Raw genomic sequence first — 21,536 nt, 5'->3', positions numbered from 1 at the left:
GGGATTCATATGTGGAAGAATTCAATCAGGCCAAGTCTGTACCTCCTCCTCCCCTCTGCCCTCAGGGGCCCACCTTACTCCTTTGCTTCCCACACTTAAATTCTCAGTCCTTTAACAAACCAGAGTGGCAGCAAAGACGAAGAAAATTCACTTCCCATTGAAGCTGAACCTTCCCTGTGTTAGACATCCTCCCTTAACTTTATCCATCATCTTTCCAAAAGACTTGTTTTGCTACTTTTGCAGGGAGTTCAGACTGTAGAGACAGCGTATGACAAATCCCATTTTCACGTGTGAGGTCAAGGAACTTCTATTTCGAGCACCGATTCCTATCCAGCTGCTATTAAAACAGCAATTCTCCTCTCTATTTATCCACATTGCTGCTGTGAGCCATCACCACGAAACCAAGGTTTTTCAAGGCTTATGTAAAAAAAATGTGACTTTTGAATACATGTATGTTTCTATCTGATGATTTTATATTATCTTATGTTTTGGGACAAAATAAATGGCTGTCTACAAGACAAAAAGCATAGTGCCAAGAGGATGTGAGAGCTTTCTAATTTAGTTAAAAATCTGTACTTCTTTCAAAGCAAAGCTCAAACCTTTCAATTACTGCTGGCATTGTTGTTTGGTGGCACATGTGGGAACAGAAATCCCTACATGGATGGTCTGACTCCATTCCCGAGATGTCAGCAGGAATTCATCATGGATGTTAATAGAATGTTTAATGACAACACACATCGTGAGTTTTCATGAACAGCCACATAAAATCATGCAAGCTGGGAAAAAAAGATGTAGGAGTGAACACTAACCACTGGTTTACTGATGGCACTCAATAGTGCTTGCAGGGCCTGAGCCTCCTTGTCCAGCTCTGAGGAGAGAAACACAGGTGAACATGGACCATTTTCATGAAATGAAGACTGAGAAGAAAAAATGGAGGCGAGTGATGAATAACAATTTTATCAATCAATAACTATTTGAACATTTCTGAACGTTGTATCTGTACGCTTCTCTGACAGTGTAGTAATGGGTGTAGCTTGGCACCATCTATGTGTTATGTCACTTTTTGCATGTGGAACTAACATGGAATATTTCACTGCATCGACTATGGCACTCTAAAAATGAAAAAACAAAACTCACCTATTTAAAGCAAATGTAATGTTTAAGTGGCAGATGTGACATTTCCTTCTAAACACACCATTACAGATCAACTTTCAGAATCAGCAGTTTCACTGATGATTTTATTGTGGAAAAACTAAGTATTTTGCTACTGGCATTAGCCTCAAAAGACCTGAATCTGATTCACTGTAGCAAAAAGAAATTATGCAATCATGAGAGATTTGTAACCACAGTCACAGACAAGTCAAGTTCACAAACTAGTTTGCTAATTAGGTACATTTCTAAGCTTGTCTGCCCTCCTCTAACAGACAACCTCAACCGCCTTCCTTGGAATTATCAAAAGTGAGGGGAGAAAGGGTATGTGTTTTTAATTCCGTTTTAGAGGCAGACTGCTCATATTTCAATGTTCCTAGATTTCAGCAATCTTCATGAGCTCATAAGGGGAAATTATTTTTCCCTCCACTTTCAAAATTGACAGTAATTCCTCAATTATGCACTGGTGTAGCCAAGTAGCAGCGTTAAACTCCATGATTAATGAGCGCTCTGAGTTCAAGAATGACGAATAACGTCGGCCCTGTTGCTGATCCCTCACTGCCACCAACTGCTCCAGCTGATGAGGCCTTATTCTGAGCACATAAACACAACACACTCGTAACATCCGGAAAATGCATGTGTCAGCCCAATCATAAACCTCAGCAAACCTCTACCCTTTAACCTCCTTACCTCCTGACTCTCCATTTTTGCCCCTGCCTGTCTGCTTGTCAGGGCCGGCAACTGCGTGGCTGAGCTGTCCCTGCTCCACCTCCAGCCCTTTCCCTCCGACACCATTGTGAATGTCCACTGTCGGGGGGCTGCTGCAAGTCTTCTGTGGCGAAGAGGGAGGGCTGTCCTTTACCTGCCCTCCTCCTCCACCTCCCTGACGGTCCTTCAGTTTCTTCTGCAAACGCTCATAAGTTTTGCTAGTTCTGTCATCTCTGTGAACAAATGGGGGGCGTCCGTGTTGGGAGTGAGAATCTGCAGAGACTGAAGGGACAAAATGACAACACCTGTGAGTTTGTACAGACACAAACAGGCAGCCAGAGAAACAGGTCAAAAAAGTGGCAAACTCACAGGTTAACATGAAAGGACATACAAATAAACCGGGTGGGAGCGAGGTTTATTTGAGATTAAGACACTGACAAACTAAACAGTTTGACTCAGGCCTTGATTATATAACTCGACTGCAAATAAAGTGCTGGGGACAAATAAATAACGTCTTAATATAACAACAGACACTTCTGGCTCCAACTCACCCTGCTCTGAGTAGATATGAGCTGGATGGTACTGGGAGATGTACTGAGAGCTCATGTCACCCACGCCCCCCGCCATGCCCGTGTACAGGTGTGGTGGTGGGGGCATCATGGCAGGGTGTGGGATGAAGGCAGGCAGGTGGGCATGGGGTGGAGGTGGAGGGTGGTGGAGAGGGGAGTGGCCCCCGGGGTGGAACTCTGGTTGCTGAGGTAAAACCAGAACCCGCCGCACTCCGTTCTCTTCTATGATCTGAGAGAAAAACAAGAGCTCAGAATGCAGATTTCAAAGCTGTCCTGAGTTCGACCAATCAGTAACGCTGCACTGGAAACAGTACAGACATGATACCTGTGAAACGTATCCAGGAGGCACATAGATTGGAGGCACTGAACCATTTGGAGACATCATGGGAACCTGAGCAGGACCTGTGAAGAAAGAAGGTGCAAGATCAAACACTCTCCTTTAGGGCAAACAGCTGTTTCATCTGTGGCAAATGTACTGAGAGTATTAGGGTACTGCTGACATCTCAGCGCCAGTCTGGTCTGATTCATTGAAGCCGTAGCCTGGGTCAAACAGCTAATACACGTTTTCATATCAAACCTCATTTTTTATATCAAAAAATGTCCCTCGTGCACACAGACGCATCAACAAAAACAGAGGTGCTTTAAAGTTCACACCAACATTTGTAAGTTTGCTTTAATTGATAACCTGAATGTAGTGCAACACTGTAGTAGTCTGAATAATAACTGTGCTGTAGGTTTGTGTCGAAGCCATCAGTTACAAATTTTCCAGGAAAAAAAAAAGTTTTTGCAATCAGCAATAGACTCTAAATACTACAGATTTGTTCACTCTCCTCTCGTCTCACGTCTCCTGACAGTGCTTTTGACTGTTTAATGACAGATTTATTTTAGTACAGATACTCATATTTTGTATTTTTATACTCTTCTTACAAGACTTGTACTCAAACTTTCAGTCACCTTGAACCTTCTACACAGATAATAAATGGACTTTCACTCCTGTAAACCTGGACAGCCATAAGTATAAGACACTGGCAGGTTTTCACAAGAGCCACCCTCAAACGAAAATCCCCACAGTCGATTCACTCTGAACCAGCTGCATTTTCAAAGCCTATTTCGTTTTTTTAAATACTGGCAAAGAAGACCACTTAATAAAAGTGCTGAGAAACAACAAAGTTTCCTGCATGGCTCTGTCGTAGGGGCCAGTGCAGCGGCTTAGCTCAGCTCAGAGAAGTGACAGCTCAGCAGAACGGGAGGGACCTCTGTGCCAAGTTTGCACATTTCTCTTCTTAAAAACCTAAGACATAAACACGAGGGCCCCGACGCCAGATGTCATGCAGAGAGCAAAAAGATCCACAACCAACACTGACCTCGCAGCGACCTGCCTGAGGAAGAGTTTTCCTTCATTTTTTCAGAGAGAACGCACTCCTAAATGAGCCGCCATAATGGGCCCACGACTACAGAGGCTGGCCTGTGTAATGATACACTGAAACCTCCCACTTGTAACTTCTAGCACCACCCCCTCAGGTGGTGAAGTCGAGGCTCCACCACTCGGTGAGAGGAACAAGTGAGCGCTGATATGCGGACTGTCGCCTGTTTGTAAGGTAAACTTACTTAAAACGGATGTAGTCTGATACAACAGCCCTGCAACAAATCCTACCTTCATGAAGGTTAGAAAGTTCTGATTCTGTTGAAATTGTTTAAAAGAAGTTGATTCAACTTCATGAGCTTTATGGAGGTTGAAGTAAGTGGTGCTGTTGGATTGGATTGTTTTATACTTATAGGTGTTTCTAATATTTATTAAAACAAAGGTAGACTACATTCTAGTAACACTTCTCAGTATAACACAATCCAATCCATCTAGTCACTGCGCACTGTGGGCTGGAAGAAGCACTCTTCTTAAAACTGTTACCCTGTCAGACAGTCTGACAACTGATTACTTTGTGTTGGTCGAAAAAAATCATTGGAAAAATACTGTATTAGTCTTCCTGCTAATAAATTTCATTGGACAAGACAGATAGCAGGTAGGCCTCTTATACTGAAATCAAAAGGGCAGAGAGCTTTGAAGCCCCTCTCATGGCACCAAGGCAGCAGAATGATAGGCAGTGAGTCATTTCCCTACCTAAGAACAAAGGGTCAGCAAGGACAAAATCTCAATTCAGGGAGCATGGGAGAAGCGAGCCTGAATGAAGCCAATCACACTGCCTCGGCTCTCATTGATTTCAGATTACAATATCATTTGAGGGGGAGTTCAAAGTGTGTACTGTTGACTCCACTCACTTTCAAGACTAATAAATGATGTGGTGCTTATGCCAGGTGCTGCTGTGCACCTGCATGATCACCGATTAAGGCAACTCCAGTTGGTGCCACCAATGCTGACTAACAGGAAATTTGATGAATCACATTAAGCTTTCAATATGCCATTGTTTGTCCGTTTAGACTGAAAGGCTTTGTGTGCACCAACTTGCAGAGTGTGGGGAGAAGAGGACTAGCAGAAAGCATAGGGTGAGGGAGGGAGGATGAGGGAGCCACACACATCTAAGGGAGAGAGGAAGAGAGAGAAAAAGAGAGAAGAGAGGTAGGGTGGAGAATGGGGGAAAAAAACACCCACTCTTTTACATCAGACTGACGCACGAGTGCTGACAGAGATCAGATAGAAAAGGCCACATCCCCCTCCCCCACCCCTCCCCTTCCCCTGAGTCAACTGGAGCATTGGTTGTGCTGACGTGGCCGTGGAGTGCCAGCCTTCCAGAGGAAGCAGCCACGGGAAAAACATCAGTCCTCCTCCACAAAACGGCAGGCTGCCACTGAGCCAAGAATAGCCACAAACAAGCTGCCTGTTCTGGCAGTGTAAACAGAGGCTAAGCAACACTTTGGGAACACCATCAGCTCCCGTCAACATCACATAACCCGTCTTCACCTCCGTGCCTCCTGGGGCAGGCCGACAAGATTAACTGGTGCGCTGTGCCTGAGTTCAGGTTGGGTGAAAAAGCCCAGGGAGAGACTTATCAAAGGCCAGACACATGTCCACACACATACATGCTCAGATGCACAAGGGTGGTAAGGCCACTCTGAGCACCCACCTGTTTCCTCTTGTCTGAAAATGGATAGAGATCATAACAAACAAACTCAAGTGGGACTTCACGCAGGACATATCGCAAACAGAGGAAACTTGGCAGACGTGCCTCTGAAACAATGGCAACAATCCAAGCAAACTGTCAGGTTTAATCGGATGTACGAATGAACTCTCAATTAGATACGGAGAATAAAGAGAAGCAGAGAAGACAAGCTGGATGTAGGCTGGCTGGGTTAACAGAAGTGTGTAAAAATCAAGAAAGGCACACAGCGAGGACAAGAGCGAGACAGGAAGAAAGACGGTGAGACAGCGCGCTTTCATACGGGAGCTCTCAATGGCAGCATGATGAACTGTGAGCTGAGAAAGACGGAGCCGGCTTGATTATTAATTAGAGCTAATAAATTGTCTCCATCCACAAATAAAGAGGAGAGAGGGGGCAGCCAAGCAGGGTAACTGACAGAGGTTAATAATTACAGCCAAGCAAGTGAAAGAGGCTAACTACCAAACTGTCAATAAAACAAAAAAGTACTAATTGCAAATTAAAACCTTAACCTTGATATTTAGTGATGACACCGTGACAAATGCTTCTATTTTAGCGAGGCAACTCAAATGTTTCTTGCAGGCAGGAAAGCTCTTCCATCAATTACGAGGATAGTAATTTGCAATAAGTGTAACATTCTATTAGTAGATTGCGAAGCCACAGACGTATATGCTCATCCTTGGCCTGGCTGCTTCTCCACAGCATGCCAGTTAGCTTCCAAACACCACCAATCCAGGCACAGAGAGGAGAGGAGCAAGTGGAAAAGAGGAAAAGGGCATTCTGTGTTGATCTGACTGCAAGCCAGAGTGCGAAGGGGGAAGCTGTGCAGCAAACAATGGAACAATTTAATGAGAACAGCTGTTTTTTTTTATTTTTAGGAGTTAGTAAACTTTGTCTGAATTCCTGATATTTTAAGGCATTGGCATGATTCTTGCAGCCCCGCTGGCATCAGTGACGTTTACATGAGGGGAGGGGTCCGGTAAGCTTCATGCTTATGCTTATGCTTATTACAGCTCACACTGATGCTTCTGCTGCTGCTGCTCTCAGCCAGACAAATGGAAAAATGATTTTTTTTTTTTTTTAATAATGAATTGTTTGGCTCTTTTCAGGATATGAAGAGTCCCCTCTAAAACCACTGTCTCCTCCTGTAACGAGAAGCAAACCTCACAAACCCAGTGATGTTGATAATTTAGTGCAAAAATAGCTGAGTAGAGCTGGAATTGCCTTACTCTGGACATCCCACCCCTGACTAAACTTACAAGAAAAACAAGGTTTTTTGTTTTTTTGTTTTTTCTTGAACACCACTCCCTCTCATCATCTTCTATCATCCTCTTTACCCTTTCTCCCTCCCCCTTGGTATCAACGCAGCAATGGGAGAATGAGTCACAAGCTCAGTCATCCTTAGAGCTACTCACTGCAGAAGCTGTGAATGAACTGCGCCTGTGTGTGCGTCCGCATGTTTGTGTACATGTACTTGGAGTTAGGTGGGGGAGGTGGTGAGTATAAAAATAACGTGCTAATGTGGCTAATGTGTGATGTTTGCGGTTCAATTATGTGAACCATATGTGGCGAGTTTTGTTCGGGAGGTTGCTGGGGGTGAGGAAACATGCAACCACCCCACGACTGTGCGCATGGATACACCCTCGCCACACAGTGTCAGATGTTCAACAGTGCACGTCCTGGCTGCTCAGTTTCAGGCACAGGGGAGATGACAGCTTCAAGTCCCTCTGATAGAAAATAGACTAAGCACATCTGCAGCACCATCAGGAATGAGATGAGGTGTTTCACAGCTATGGCATCAGAGATAAGGGACAAGTAGACTGATGGGCTGACTGACCAACCAGTATCTCACAAGACAAAAGGCAGAGGACACTGACAACATGGCTACAAACTGAGCCAGGCGTGCACGCACACATGCACACACTCACATGCACACTTTAGGTCCCTGTCGAGATGCCAGAATGGCTGTCTTGGCTATTGTGGGAGAAGGCACATCTCTATCAGGCTGAATAAGCCCAGTGGAACTAGAGGGTGCTTTCAGCCATCAACTGGAGACTGAATCATTCCAAGTGATGTAAATCAGCAGCAGGCTAAGTCAGACAAAGAAGTGGATCTAATCAACCCAATGGTACTGATGTTGACTTGCCTCATCAATCACCAAGCTTATCAGGTGGTCTATCTCTTGGTGCCAGTGATACAGCCTACAGTTGTTAGTCAGATCCACAGTGACAGACGTTGAGAAAAGGCTGACCCTGGGTGCGCCGGGGGTCCGGGTAGAAGCTATGGGGGCATGTCCACTCGCATGCAGAACTCCCCTCATGGCAGGGAGGATAGCGAGCAGGAAGATGCTAAATGGCCACTATAATTAGGCTGCCTTGCAGAAGGCCCTTCCTCCAAGGCAGATATCAAAAAAGATAAATGCCTTCTATAAACTGCATTTTACAAGATGGTCTGTTCATATTAAGCAGGCTGTCAGGCACTAACACGTAGCAATTACGCACATCCAGCTGCTAAAAATACATGATTGAATAGAAAAATTGGTGTGGGATGGAGTGAATCCTGAAAAACATGTGTAAACCAGATCATCCTGGCTTTGTAACTGCTGCTTTGTGTCATGTTGTCCCTGTCAGTAAATACCAGGGTAAAAGGTGAAAGTAGACACATGAGAAACGGTGAACAGGGATAGTTTGTTGTTGTGAACACACAACAAACTAAACCAACCAACCAACCACATGGACATACATGCATGCCCGCACGCACACACTCTTCTACCTCCCTCCTTGCACTGCAAGCGGTGAGTCATCCCTCTATTCACGTCACCGAGAGATGAGTGCACCCTATGACAGGCCAGTTAGTAGCAGTCACACTGATCTATGTGGCACCTCTCAGCTCTTTGTTTCTCCTCTGATGGAGAGACTATGTATGCTCGCTCCCTATTAGGATGGTTTACTCAGCTTGTAATGGGGGGCCGGTGCAGGAGCTCAGTCAGACAGGAGTAGGAAGAAGAGCCTCTGCGTGAGCAAACTGTATGATGGCTTCCTGCCTGGGCAGCATCATTTTATATTACTGCTTTTGCTCCTGGCTCATCTAAACTTGGATGCCTTCGGCCTATTCCACAGGCCTGTTGTCCCGCTGATTTTTTTTCCCATTTATATACGTCGTAAGGCAGAGTGAAAGGCTACACTCATGAAATACCAGCGCCTTCAACGGTGAGATGGTAAGCCTATGGATGGGTCATTAAATTTATGCGAAAATGTCAAGCCCCTGCGTGCTGTGGTCATGAAGGGTAGCAAACATTATTCACTCACAAACCCTTATCACGCTGTCATCCTTTATATTTCTTTATGAAATCAAATTGAACATCAAGAGGAAAAAAGACTGCCCCGTTGGCTCACAGAAATGTCAATACGTGGAGGGATGTCCGTGGAGCAAGCCACAAACAAAGGAAATCATTTCCAGATCCATGTTTTCCCAGGCAACTACATTTTATCATAATCGCTTTCAATTATGGCCCCACAGCTCTACCTCCTACTACTCCAGCTGTCTTCTGTTCACAATGTCAGTGACGTGTTGGAACCAGACTTCATTGTTGCTGTCACACAGCCAGCGCAATCACCAACAATTGAAGAAAAGGAAATGAGTGCCATCAGGACAAATAAGAATGTGTAACACATCTTACTCAAACACCGCCTTTCTGCCCCAAATCCTCAACCAACGCTGTTATTATACCATATGCTTATTTTACATTATGATTATCTATCGATGCACAGCCCATTTTGTCATTTGTCAAATTAAACAAGGAGAGCAGCATGCCAAAGTAAATTCAGGTGGGAAAGCCGATCGGGGGGGGGGAGATTTATTTATGTTTTGGGGGGAGTGTGACAGTCCGGGAAAAAAGGGAGGGGTGATGCACGCTGTACTACGGGAAGTGTTGTAATAAAAACATCCATAAAAACCAAAGAGGGTGCATTTATGTGCAGACAAGATCACAGTCACTGAATTCAAGAATGAAGGTGACGGCACATTTCTTGGGGTCTGGTCTTCTACATGACTTGCCTATCATTTATCATGTTAGGATGCATATTTCATTAAATTCCTTTTTTGTTTATTACTAAACATATTAAACTTGTGAAATGTGATTGAATGTGATGAGGCTTGATCGCCTCAGTGTCTGTAAAAATCAATGCACTTCCATAACACGTTCTTTCAAGTTGTACATTTCTCTATATTGGCTGGAACCATTAAATGCAGTTATGCCACCGAGCAGTCTGGGAGCTGTGAGACATGACTGTAATCCTGTTAGCGTTTCCGTAAAAACACGTCAATGCATCCAAGCCAGACCCCCCCCCTTCACTGCACACACTGAAGAAAGCTGAATGAATTTGTGTGAGTGTTATTGCTGGAAATAAAGAAGTTAATCAAAAACCTAGCTCAGTTAATCAGATTACGCTTCCATCGTTCATAAGCTTACACTTGTTAAGATGCTCAGACTTAAGCACCTCCATGGAATTTGCTAAATTTGTTAACCGCAAGAATTTTTAACAGCCTCACGCTGAGATGACAATTTTTGGGGTGTCAATATTGGATTTAGAAAAGCCTTTTGATTTGTCATAATCACCTACACATAGAGGCACAGAGATTCTAAGCTCTCATTTGAATCTATTTACCTCTTCCAGGCGAGTAAATTTCAAATGGCAACCACAAATGTAAAGCATTTGTAGTTTTTAAGTGCCTGTGTTTGTGCTCTTGCTTGTCACATATTTTAATGAATACAGCCTCTTTGTATGGGTGGGTTTTCTTACAGATTACCAATGAAATATTGATAGTGAATGATTTCAAGCAAATTTCGAGATATTCACTTCATCTGTATCACCCAGCCTTAGATATTTTCCACCTCGCTGTCATAATAAAGATGAGCTGTGTGCTAAGCATTTTAAATGAGCCATATATTTCCTGGAGCTTTTCGGCATCCCATCCCAAAGAGCAGCCAAGAAGGTGTTTGTCCTGTAGTCACGATGTCCTGAAACTCACACAGTGACAATATGTTGTCTCCTCTCACTGGAGCACTCCATTGGACAAGTAACGCTCTGTTTACTGATATTCTTCACATACAGGTCTTTAGATTTAGGAGGAACTGCTACAACTTGCCTTGATACATCTTGCCACTTTTGGGATTGGAATATCTAAGCCATATGTTTAGATATATACTGTTAGGTATATACTGTTAACTATATAACTGAGCATCTTTTGAAAATTTGTGGAAAGGGTGTGCTCTACATATTGACTAACAGATGTCATTACATAAACTTGTTTTGATTTTTCAAGGCTAGAAACACATGGTGTGCCGCAAGGGATACATATACAATTTTCACAAAAAAAACCCCCAAAACTTACCTGTGATACACTGAAACTGACCATCTTCTCGTCGAATAGTGAAGGCCTCACCTGGGTTTACCTGCACCAGGATTACCTGTGGAGAAACAAAACAACATTTCATTTGGCTATTTCCGTTCATGTTTGCAGTGAAGTAGTGTGAATAAAAACAGTAACATCTCTGAGAAAAGCACCCAATGGTTTACTGTTACATTGATGATACAGTCAACTGAAAGTCACAGTGGGGAATAATCACATTCTCTCTCCTGGTTTAGAGCATTTCTGCCATGCTTAATATGTAGGCGAGACTGTCAGACGCAAGCACAAGAAACGGAAATAATGCAGCATCAAGAAGAACCAGAACACACAAAGCTGTCTGCTGTGGGACCAGTGCTCCAGTCTGCCTAAAATACAAGCAGACCAAAAACTTATCACCTTTAATTTTCAATCACACTAAGTGTTATCAGGACAAAAATCCCTCAAAACAGATATTGGCTACAGAATCAACAAAAGAAATGAAATGAGAGCAAGACTGACAGACTGGGGCTAATGCGTTAACAAGCTTTTCTCCAGTGTGGACTGTGATTCTCAGTTTAGCTCGCAGGGATAAGCAATCATTAAACTGCAAAAAAAATAAAAAAATCAGCAGAATATTTTTTTTTAATGCGAGACTTCAGTGTAAACACCAATAACCACAAACCAGGACAACTGAATCCATCAATCGTGCACATTATGTGTGTGAAAGAGGGCGCTGAATGTAACACACGATATCATCCATAGAATCATAGAAGCAGTGCAGGTTAATAATAAAAAAAGCCTCTGAAAATCAAGACATCTTGGTTTGGGTGTCTTTCATTACACAAAATACTCAAACCGCAGCTGTTTTTGTCAATCAGCGAGATGAAATAGTTGAATTTTTAACTTGTGCTTGATATGTATGTGTTACATTGTAACTTTACTTTGATATTTTAGAAGTGATCATTCACAAGAGTCACTGTAAAACTGTACGTATCACACAAAAAAGAACAACATGCACCTTTCAGGAACATACAACAAAAGTTGCCTTCAGATGAAACATCAAAAGAAACAGAAAGCAAATGATTATTATTTCAGCCCACTTTGAACAGCAAAAAAGAATATTGACTGCATTAACATTTAAAATTTGCCAAAAGAATCATGATTTGTAAGTGTTTCTCCCAGTTTTAATGGGCAACTAACCGTCCTCTTCTAGAGTTATTAGGCATTTTTTAAGCTTTATCCATAAACCTATGAGTTGGAAACTGCTGCTGGCTCATACCATTCATGGAGTTCATCATTACTGGAAACGGAAATATCAGGTACGCACTGTTACCCTACACTGAGTCATGCTGCTTCTGTCACTACAAAAGACATGAGCATCGAAAATGAACAAGAGAAAGCGTCATGAAAAAGGTCTTTTTGTCTGAAGAACAAACTTTTTAAGCCATTTCAACATTTCTGACAATGTCACATCCTTTTCACGGCAGCCAAACAACACTAAAATTATTAAATAGAACTCAAGACAATCATTTTTCATTCACTTCATCAACAGGTAGGTCAGATTATGTTAATAAAATCAAGACACTGAATCTTCTCCCTCTAATCATCTCAAATTCATCATTCTCTTAACTTGTCCTTAGAAACTCCGAAAGAGCACATAACTAGGTTTTTGTTGCCCGGCAATGTGTGTGGGCGCTTGTTACCTCGCTCGCGTGGAAGTCGCTGTCATAGAATCTACACTCCTCTGGCAAAGGGCTTTGGCTATGGCTCTCTTCAAGCACAGAAATCATCAGCACCTCCATCTCTGACACTGCTCCCATTCATGTGCTCAGCAGGCAGAGGAAAGAGCCCTTTGACTGTCACACACAGAAGCTCATATGTTCATACACACCCACACAGGCAGCGTCAGCATTAAGTGTAGATGGTGGTGCTGGGGGAGTGAGGATGGGAGGATGGGAGGATGGGAGGATGGGAGGATGGGAGGCGAGGGGGGGTGCAGGGGCAAAGGAGGTCTAATTGAATTAAAGTCTAGGCACTTCACGGGTGCATGTGCATGTTTGTTTCCACCCGCGCCTGTGTGAAGCAAACAGCCCTCCTAGGATGAGCTCTCCCTTTTCAAATTCAATCCTAACATTGGAAGTTGCATTTGAAATCAGTACTGATGCATTCACTGCATTTTCAGAAAATCAAACGGAAGGAAATTTTACTTGCAAAAGACTGACTGCTACTTACTGTTGCCCGCATTGCTTTTTCCTCATTCAGGCGTCGCTATTCACGCAGTCACAGATGCTCCAGGGTCTACCAGACCCTCCACCACTTCATCCAACCCTCATGAGAAATCACATGACCTCGATGCTAACACATCTGGCTGTGCTGATCCTTCACACCCTCCACTTCCCTCAACTCCTGCACAGAATCCAGGAAGAAACAGGCGAGAGGCGAGGAGTGCAGCAAGAGCTATGTAGGCGGATGGGGCTTAGTCTCTTGCGCTGGATGTAGCCGTCACACAAAGTGTGGCATGAATCTCATGTTTGCTTAGCCTGGTTCAGCCTCATCTGCTCCATAGTGGCACTCTCTGCAGCAGGCGGCTTGTTCACTCTTGCCTCTGGCTCCAGCGCAGCCTCCCTACCGTCAGTATCCACAACAACCCCTTCAACAAATAAGCCACAGCGATGTCCACGCCAAACCTCCAGAGAAGGGATTGAAATCTTATCAGCAGTGGCCACTCTCCGGAAAAGGAGGCAGATGAACCCAAGAAAACAGGACCAAAAATATGAGCAGGACTGGATGATGCCTCAGTTTGCTGTTCAGTTTCCCTCTTGCCTCTGTCACTGCCTGTGTGCCAGCTCAGTTAACGCCTGCTGTGCTCCTTAATATGGTTAATTTCAATAGCATTCCATCAGGGTGTGATCATAGCACAGCTGAGCCGGCAAAGGTATAAGGGTTCCATAGCGTGGGGAGTCCTTTGTTCTGCCTTTTTTCACAACAACAACAATGGCGTGAGGGAGCTGAGCGACCCACGCAGCTTCTGAGGCTGACATATACGACTACGCTACAGTCCCTCTCCCTCCCTCCCATCTCTCCCTCCCCCTCATACTCTCTATGGCTCTCTCTCTCCCATTCACAGAGCGACATGCCATACACCCTCTCTTAATACTCCGATCGATGTGAGAGGAGATGAGGTGGTGGGAGTTCAATTGCAGAGCTCCGGCGCTGGTGACAATTGCACCCTCTAGTTCTCTACTGTCTTCAAAGATCACAAAGCAGCCCACTGACAGTCAAAACAGAGACACTATTTGTACAGCGACACAATAAACAGAGCTTGCAAGTATTCACTGCTTCTGTAACATCTGTCCTCATTTATTCTAAATGGATCATTCCTTAAAGAGACAGTGCTGATCACTTGATCAGCATGTGCCAAGTTCACAGATACTCTGCGCCACTGATGCTGCGGTGAAAGGGTACACCTTTGGTTTGTTTTGCTCTCTGTAAAATGAAAAAAACAAAAAAACAAAAAACTGATTTAAGGAATTACACGAATACTGCTAACAGCTAACAGCGATGATCAAGGTCCAAGTAAAAAAGACTTATGATGTAAGATGACTTTTGAGAAACATGAAGCACAAATCAATTTAGGAAGAATGTTAAGAAACAGAGACAGAACACTTTATATTAATAAGGGGTTCAAATCTTGCACTGATCAAATTAATGACCTGTTAGGATGATTATTTGGAGAACCTATTGAAACAAGGATTTCTTTTCATCTACAGTGAAGGAGTTATGGAGCAAATCACAAAGTGAAATCACAATAGCTCCCCCTTTAGGCTGCTTTAAGTTTTTCTTTCTAAACATCTAAATGCTTAATGCTATAAATGTGCAATTTTAAGACATTTTAGTGTGTCCACATAATAATTATGGACAAATGCTAACTAAAGCTATAGCGAGCTAGTTGCACAAGAGCGGCAGACAACGTACCACACGTACAGCGCACACAGACTCTTGTTGGGCAGCTCACCTGGTTGCACAAAGCACACAACTGCAGGAGTGAGCAGCAGCTGCTGGGCCGGGCAGCCGATTCACACTGAAAAGGACGTTTGTGATGGCTATTTTGCCTGTGTTTACTTGACTGTGGCATTTAACAGAGTTGCTTTTAATTTTAATAATATTAAAAGCACCCACCTTCTCATTTCAACTCCTTCTGCAAGCGCAAGGAAGGAGTATGTTTCATGTTATCATGTGTTTTTGGGGAGTGGTTTTGGAGGGAGGCATGATGGGAGAGGATGGGATTTTTCCAGTATATACTAGTTTATTCTTGCAGGTTTCTCCAACCTTTTCTCCAGCTTTAATGTGCAGCTGCCATCACTAACCAATGGTATGGTGACTTCATTTGTTAGCAGACAGGCTCTGAAACAGTGCTAGGGCACAGCAAAGGTTACTTTTCACACGGATGACTAAGCACTGTAATTTTCAATGGTTTTGTGGTCACATTCAAAACAGGGAGGACCTTTTTAACAGAGCGTTGGATGGAATGGAAGAAACCATGCATTGAGAGAACAGCAACAATGAAAATCAGATAGAGTGCCAAAAACTCAACCAAAAATAAATCACGGATTTAACCAACATATCTTGTTCCCACAGTAAAGATTTACGTCCGTGTGCTGTATGTAACCTTGTGCAAAGACAGCAGGGATCAATTAGCACACACTGTCGTTGCAGGTTGCAGTTTTATTACCAGGAGAATGAGCCTGCTTTGTGTGTTCATGGCTGTTAGCTCTTTCTCAGCCAGCACTGACTCAGCGTTCATGTTTCTCACTATTTGTTCCTCTTAATTGTTTACTGTGCGCTGATGTGACATAGCAGCTGGTGGACAGGAAACAGTAGCGAAATGACACAGGGGAAATCCGGCCAGTGTCAGAACGAGGCAGGGACCAACGCAGTCTCCCTGCAGCTGATGGCATACGCTTACGTGTGCAGTGATAATTCAAGGCAATCTGGAGATCCTCCACCTCCAGGATCCCCTGGAAACGCTGTATGATGGGACAGCAGGATAGAAACAGGCAAGGGGATAAAAAAAAAATCTTTCCAAGAGGTGTTCATGTCGTAGCAAGTCGTGTAAATATTAGTTATCCTCTAATGTCTTTATCACAGGAGCCACAAAACGCTATCAAAGCGCACAGTCAGACATCAGCATGCGTTATCTGAAACCTGAGCCACACCGTATTTTCTACCAGCTTTCTATTAACTCTCTTAATTAACTTTTGTCTTTCCACTCAGTCTCAGCATATTTCTATGGATTCATGAGCACCCACCAACCCCCACTGACTCATGATAACTTAGAGCTTTGTGTACAGTGAATATTGGTGTATATCATATTCTGTTACCATGTTGACTTCATATGGCGATATCTGTTTCAGGAACATAAATGAATGATATCAATAACATAATACGAAAAACTCAAATTTCTGACCGAATGACATCTGCCATTTTAATTTTTCCCCATAACTATTCAACCACTGACATGAAACTCTGGATAAGCACATGTCTACATTAGTTTGGTACACCTGGACTTCGTCATGTCTTCCCTTCTTTCTAAATATGTAGAAATTTCAATCAACTGTTTTTAAACATGATTTATTATGAAGTCAAGCAATATCGGCTAATCTGGTATTGATCAGGGGGCATGGTTGGGATCACTGACCTGCTAAATGTCAAATCAGCACCCAAATAAATAAGGATGCTACCATGAAGTAGCCGTTTCACAGAGTAATTGACTATCAAAACTACTAGTCAACCATGTGGGGTTTTAGCATGGGGCAGTAATAAAGCAGTGGCAATGCATCTGCAGCAGATATGCAGCTGGGGGCACTTAGGGAAGTTGTTGTTGACAAGTCATAGTTGTCAAGACTAATTTTAACACTGTGCAGTTTGTGGCTCAGCAGGCGTGCAGCAAGAGCAAGAGGCAGAAACAAACATGGCTGCGCGTCCCAATACTTGACTACAATCAACAGTGCTTCACCAGAGCAGACTCAGATTTGCTGAACAATCATTTTCTACGTTATGCCATGTTAATGAACAGAATTTTAGGTATTTAGAGAAGGAAAGAGTCCCTGCGAGAAAGCAGTCGCATTGCTCCTCTATCAATTTGGAGAACTAAGAGTATTGATTGTTGGAAAAGAGAAAGAATAACCGAGAAGATTTTGTTGAGTTCTATTCTGATTCTGTCACTTTTGAATTATATTTATGATGATTAAATAACTGTTTCTGTGAATGGAGTCTGGTGGCTTTGGCAGCAGTGACATAACAGCCGTTTCTGGTCAAACAAAATGGATCTTACTCTTTGACAAAAAGGTCCATCTCTGTAGGGATCCTTTCCATAATGTTGTCAGACACTTAGAATAACAATCTTAGCCTGTCACTGGCAAAATCAAACACTTTTAGTGACTGTGCACTGCTGGTACGCAAACGCCTGGAGGGATTACACTGCAGTGAGCTTCATGGCTGCTGGCCAGCAGCTGAAAAATCTTCAAAAATGGTTGTCTCCACTAGTCACCTGGACACAAAAAGATGGGAAATATGGTCCATAGTCAGATAATAAGTGACAAGAATTCCTCCTGTTGTCCAGGACACTGAAATTAAAAAGCACAAATGGGGAAACTCTGCACATGTCACTGTCATTGACTGAAAATGAAATATAGGTCAAGCTGAAATGAGTGAATAATTCAAGAACACGGTATTGGACATTACTGTATTTGTTCATTTTGTGAGGTGTAGGTATGTGGATCTTTTAAAAGACATGTTTATGCTGAAATAATGTACGTATGTCTCTCATATTGGTTTGCCCTCTTTTCTGGACATAATGTGCAAAAATGGATATTTATGGTTTCCTTTTTTATGAAGGAATAATCAAACATTATTGTTGACAGCCCTACTCAGCTACTCTCTGGGAGTAGTTGATAACGACTAAAATGCAGAAGTCGTACTATGAAGAGGATTGTACTCGTGACTTTGCCTGCATTTGGCTGTGGTCTATGTTCCCTTTAAAAACTATAATATCGACTTCAAAGAGAATATCCCACAGGCTGATGCTGCCATGCTTCACTGTGGACCTGGTGTTAGATAGGTGATAGGCTGTGGTAGTCCTGATACAGAGATCTCCACTACAGCTCAGCTATTCATTTTGTTCAATCAGACCACATCATCTTTTGGCTCATGCCCTCTGAAAATTTCACATGAATTTCTGCAGACTCCAGGCATGCTGTCGTGACATTTTTTTCCTCCGCAGGAGTACCTTCCATCTGGCTCCTCTACTGCATCGCCCAGACTTGTGAAGTGTTGTACTTGGTGTACTCCTTCCAGAGGAATCTCTTCTTAGCTGAGGCCCTTTGTACTTCAGTCAGAGTTGCACTTGGTTCCAGGTCGGCTTCCTGGCAAAGGTCCTTCGAGGTCGGGCAGTCAGCCAGCCCTCGGAAAAGTCCAGGTAATTTCACATCTCGGGCATTTTTAATGACGAAGCCTTATGTGCTCCTCCTGAATTTCTATGTTTTACAGACGTCTGTTTTGTCCCTGCCAGTCAGACAGCGTTAGCAGTTAAACACTGACGAGGAAATTCTGATAACAATGTTTTTCATTTTAGAGCAAAAAAGCAATTAAGTGAATGTGTAGCAAACACACTTTTACAATAATGATTGGTTTGCTTGATTGCTTTGTACTATCATATCGACTATAATTACATAAAATGCCATTTTACCAAAACATTCTGCTAATTTTCTGCTTAATTAATGTTGGGACTGTTATTTATTTATTCAATATGTAAGAGGCCATGTAGTACAATAATAACGCTTAATGTTGACATAACACATCAAATGAAATGTTGACATTTGATGAAAACGATCTTGATATGGGATTGTGTTAATATTAAATCGATCACAATGATAGGCTGTGGATATTTTTAATCGCTCATCACACTGTATCAACAGCCTGTCAGCATGAAGTCGCAGGGCAAAGTTCACGGCCAGTTCCGGAAAGCACTGTTTGAGGTAGCAATGAAGACAGTGGACGTGCACGTTGATGTCCTCTGGAAAAGAGGAAAAATAATGAGTGGAACCGAGGGGCACAAAGCAACTTGTGCTGCTTGTGTCGTTGCCTGTCTGTACAAAGGGAGGGCTGAACTCCCTGCATAGACAATGGACAGCAGCGTAGCTTCAAAGCAGAGCCCACAGCACAGGGAACGAAACAGGATATGCTTTACTGGAGTCACGATGCTCATTATCCATACATAAGTGCAACAAAAGGGACGACAGTGAGATCAATTTATCAAACACCTTTTGAACAAGCAGAACACAAACTTGCAGAAATGTGACTTCCTCAGCCACTCTGCCCACAGTAACTTGCCCCCTCTTAATCCACACCCGGTTTGTTTTGCACAGCCATTCTTTAAGCTTTAAGTGCCTGTAAAACTGGGCAACATGACATCAATTATATGTTTGGATGCTTTCTTTAGTTATGCATTCTCTTTATGCTATTTTCAACTGTATGTTTTCAGTTATCATGAAGTGTGTTTTATTCTCCATTCTATTTCTATTTCTATGTGAAACATATGATTTATTTGTTGTAAAGCACTTTAAGCCGTATTTCATGTATGAAAGGCGCTTCACAAATAAAGCTTTTTATTATGATTAGTCTTACAATGATCTCAAAAGTAATAAAGCGCTGAGAAGGTCCACAATTATTACTTTTTTGTTGAAGTCAAAGGCAAGCCAGAGTGCCTAAGTTAGACTGTGGGGACGCACTTGCAGTGATGAAAAAGAAGAAATCTCAACTGCCATACGAGCTTGAAACATGCTAAACTGGATGAGCTGCGAGGACAAATGCGCTTGGATACAGTTAAAGCTCTTTGGAGTTTGGGTGCCCAACAAGCAGCTTTCACAAGACCACAATCTGACAGAGACAGTGTTACCTCATGGCTAAGAAGCTGAAACAGATAAATTCAGAAGGAGAATTGGTGAAGGAGTGTCTTGCTGCCTCTGTGGAGATGCTAGCACCAGACAAAGTAAAATAGCTCCAAGGTGTCTGTCTGTCTGAAAGCATTCATAGAGATAACGGAAAAACCTGACGTGGAAACTGTGTCGCACTGGCTTGGAAGTGTTCAAAATACTGCTGAGTCATGCACTGTCCACCTCCTCACAATCGCTGACAAATAGTGGGCTCATGCCCATTTTCACAGATGATTCAGTGGCTGACCAGGAGAGAAGCAGGGTGGGCTTCAATTCTGTCACAATATCTCAAGCCCTCTGGTAACTTGTGAAGTGGCACATGTCCAAGGCCCTGTTTCTTGAGTCTGGCAATTAGGGATGTACTGATCTGATTTTTCAGTCCCGATACTGATACTTGGGCTTTAGGTTTCAGCCCACAGTGAGTACTGAACTTTGTAAAACATAATGTAACAATGAAGTACATAGATATACAAATGTACTGAATTGTTACGATACCTGATCAAGCTATTTGAGTCTGGTATCTGTACATCTCCACAGCATACAAGGCCAGCACCAAAGACAGCTGAGTCAAGTGAGGTCTCACTATCCCACAGTAACTTTAGCCCATGCATGGCATGTAGCCACGAGGAGACCACACACTCATGTCTGTGTGCTCCCCGTTCAATTTGTGTAGTTACTAAATGCTGAGTGGTCTCTAAAACAACCACAGCAAACAGTGGGTTTTAGATTTTTAAACTCTCAGCTCAGGTCATAGAGGATTTAAAAAAGACTTGATGATGTTCGAATAACATGTCAGTATAGAAAAGAGTTTCAAAGCAACTGCTAAACAAAATACCTACTCCTCCTTCCACTGTTTTTCTAAGCCCTCCCTCAAAAGCGCTATGCTGTTTAAAAAGATATCGGAATTATATGTATTTCCCAAAAGTCTGGATGATTCCTCGGAAAGGGGTTGACAGTGACTGCACAGCTAGAAGTTATACCAGGGAATGAAAATAACTGCCAACGAACCATTTCTAGTAACGACGCATCAAATTTTGCTCAAATGTGATTTTATCACTTAGAGTCTGTCAGGTCACAAAAACAGACCTAAAAACCATCAAAACGGAAGAACATAAAAGAACACAAGCGCAAAGAACATGAAAACAGTGGCAGGTCTAATGAAAGAGAGTAATGAACAAAATATACATACCCATCAGCACAGATAACAGGCAAGTACATCAGCCATTAGCCGGCTTAAACATTGACAGAAACAGACTGATTCATCTGTTACCAATTTAGCTACAAACCAAACTGTAAGAGCAGGAAAAACTTTGAGGGGAGGGGGGCTTAAATGGATGGAAGCAGTGAATCATACTGTAGCAAAAGTCATCTTTGAAAAGGAATCATCTCAGGTAATGACCTCAAGACAACAGCCTCCTCTCTGACTCAGAGTAATCAGTCCAGCAGAGCGTTAATACCAAGTCAAGACGAGGATAAAGAAACCACGAACAAAGAATGAGGTGTCCTTGCAGCTTCTCCAGCTAAAGGTCAGAAATGGAGGGGTCAGCCATCGCTGTGAATCCTCTTCACTGTCACCACAGTCCTGCCTCTCTCTGTCAGGGCCCAGACCCCTCCAG

General features: G+C 43.0%; 1 protein-coding gene across 3 annotated transcripts in view; it reads right to left on the bottom strand.

Moving 5' to 3' along the window:
• Nucleotides 1-21,536, bottom strand: part of fndc3a (fibronectin type III domain containing 3A) — a 43,138-nt gene that overhangs the window by 16,097 nt on the left and 5,505 nt on the right. Inside the window, exons 1-6 of one of the 3 annotated variants that reach the window (XM_070969971.1) lie at nt 13,160-13,956; nt 10,931-11,006; nt 2,752-2,828; nt 2,409-2,655; nt 1,840-2,139; nt 810-868 (exon numbers count right to left, since the gene is read on the bottom strand). In XM_070969971.1, the coding sequence (XP_070826072.1) occupies nt 810-868; nt 1,840-2,139; nt 2,409-2,655; nt 2,752-2,828; nt 10,931-11,006; nt 13,160-13,171 (771 nt within the window). In that variant the 5' untranslated portion in view covers nt 13,172-13,956. Of the gene's footprint in view, nt 1-809; nt 869-1,839; nt 2,140-2,408; nt 2,656-2,751; nt 2,829-10,930; nt 11,007-12,630; nt 12,782-13,159; nt 13,957-21,536 lie in introns of those variants that run through there. The other 2 variants (XM_070969968.1, XM_070969970.1) reach the window with 2 other exon arrangements.

This window comes from Chaetodon trifascialis, chromosome 9 (genome assembly GCF_039877785.1).
Source record: "Chaetodon trifascialis isolate fChaTrf1 chromosome 9, fChaTrf1.hap1, whole genome shotgun sequence".
Lineage (NCBI taxonomy): Eukaryota > Metazoa > Chordata > Actinopteri > Chaetodontiformes > Chaetodontidae > Chaetodon > Chaetodon trifascialis.
The sequence above is the reverse complement of the archived record's forward strand: the minus strand, read 5'-3'. Positions and strand labels throughout refer to the sequence as shown.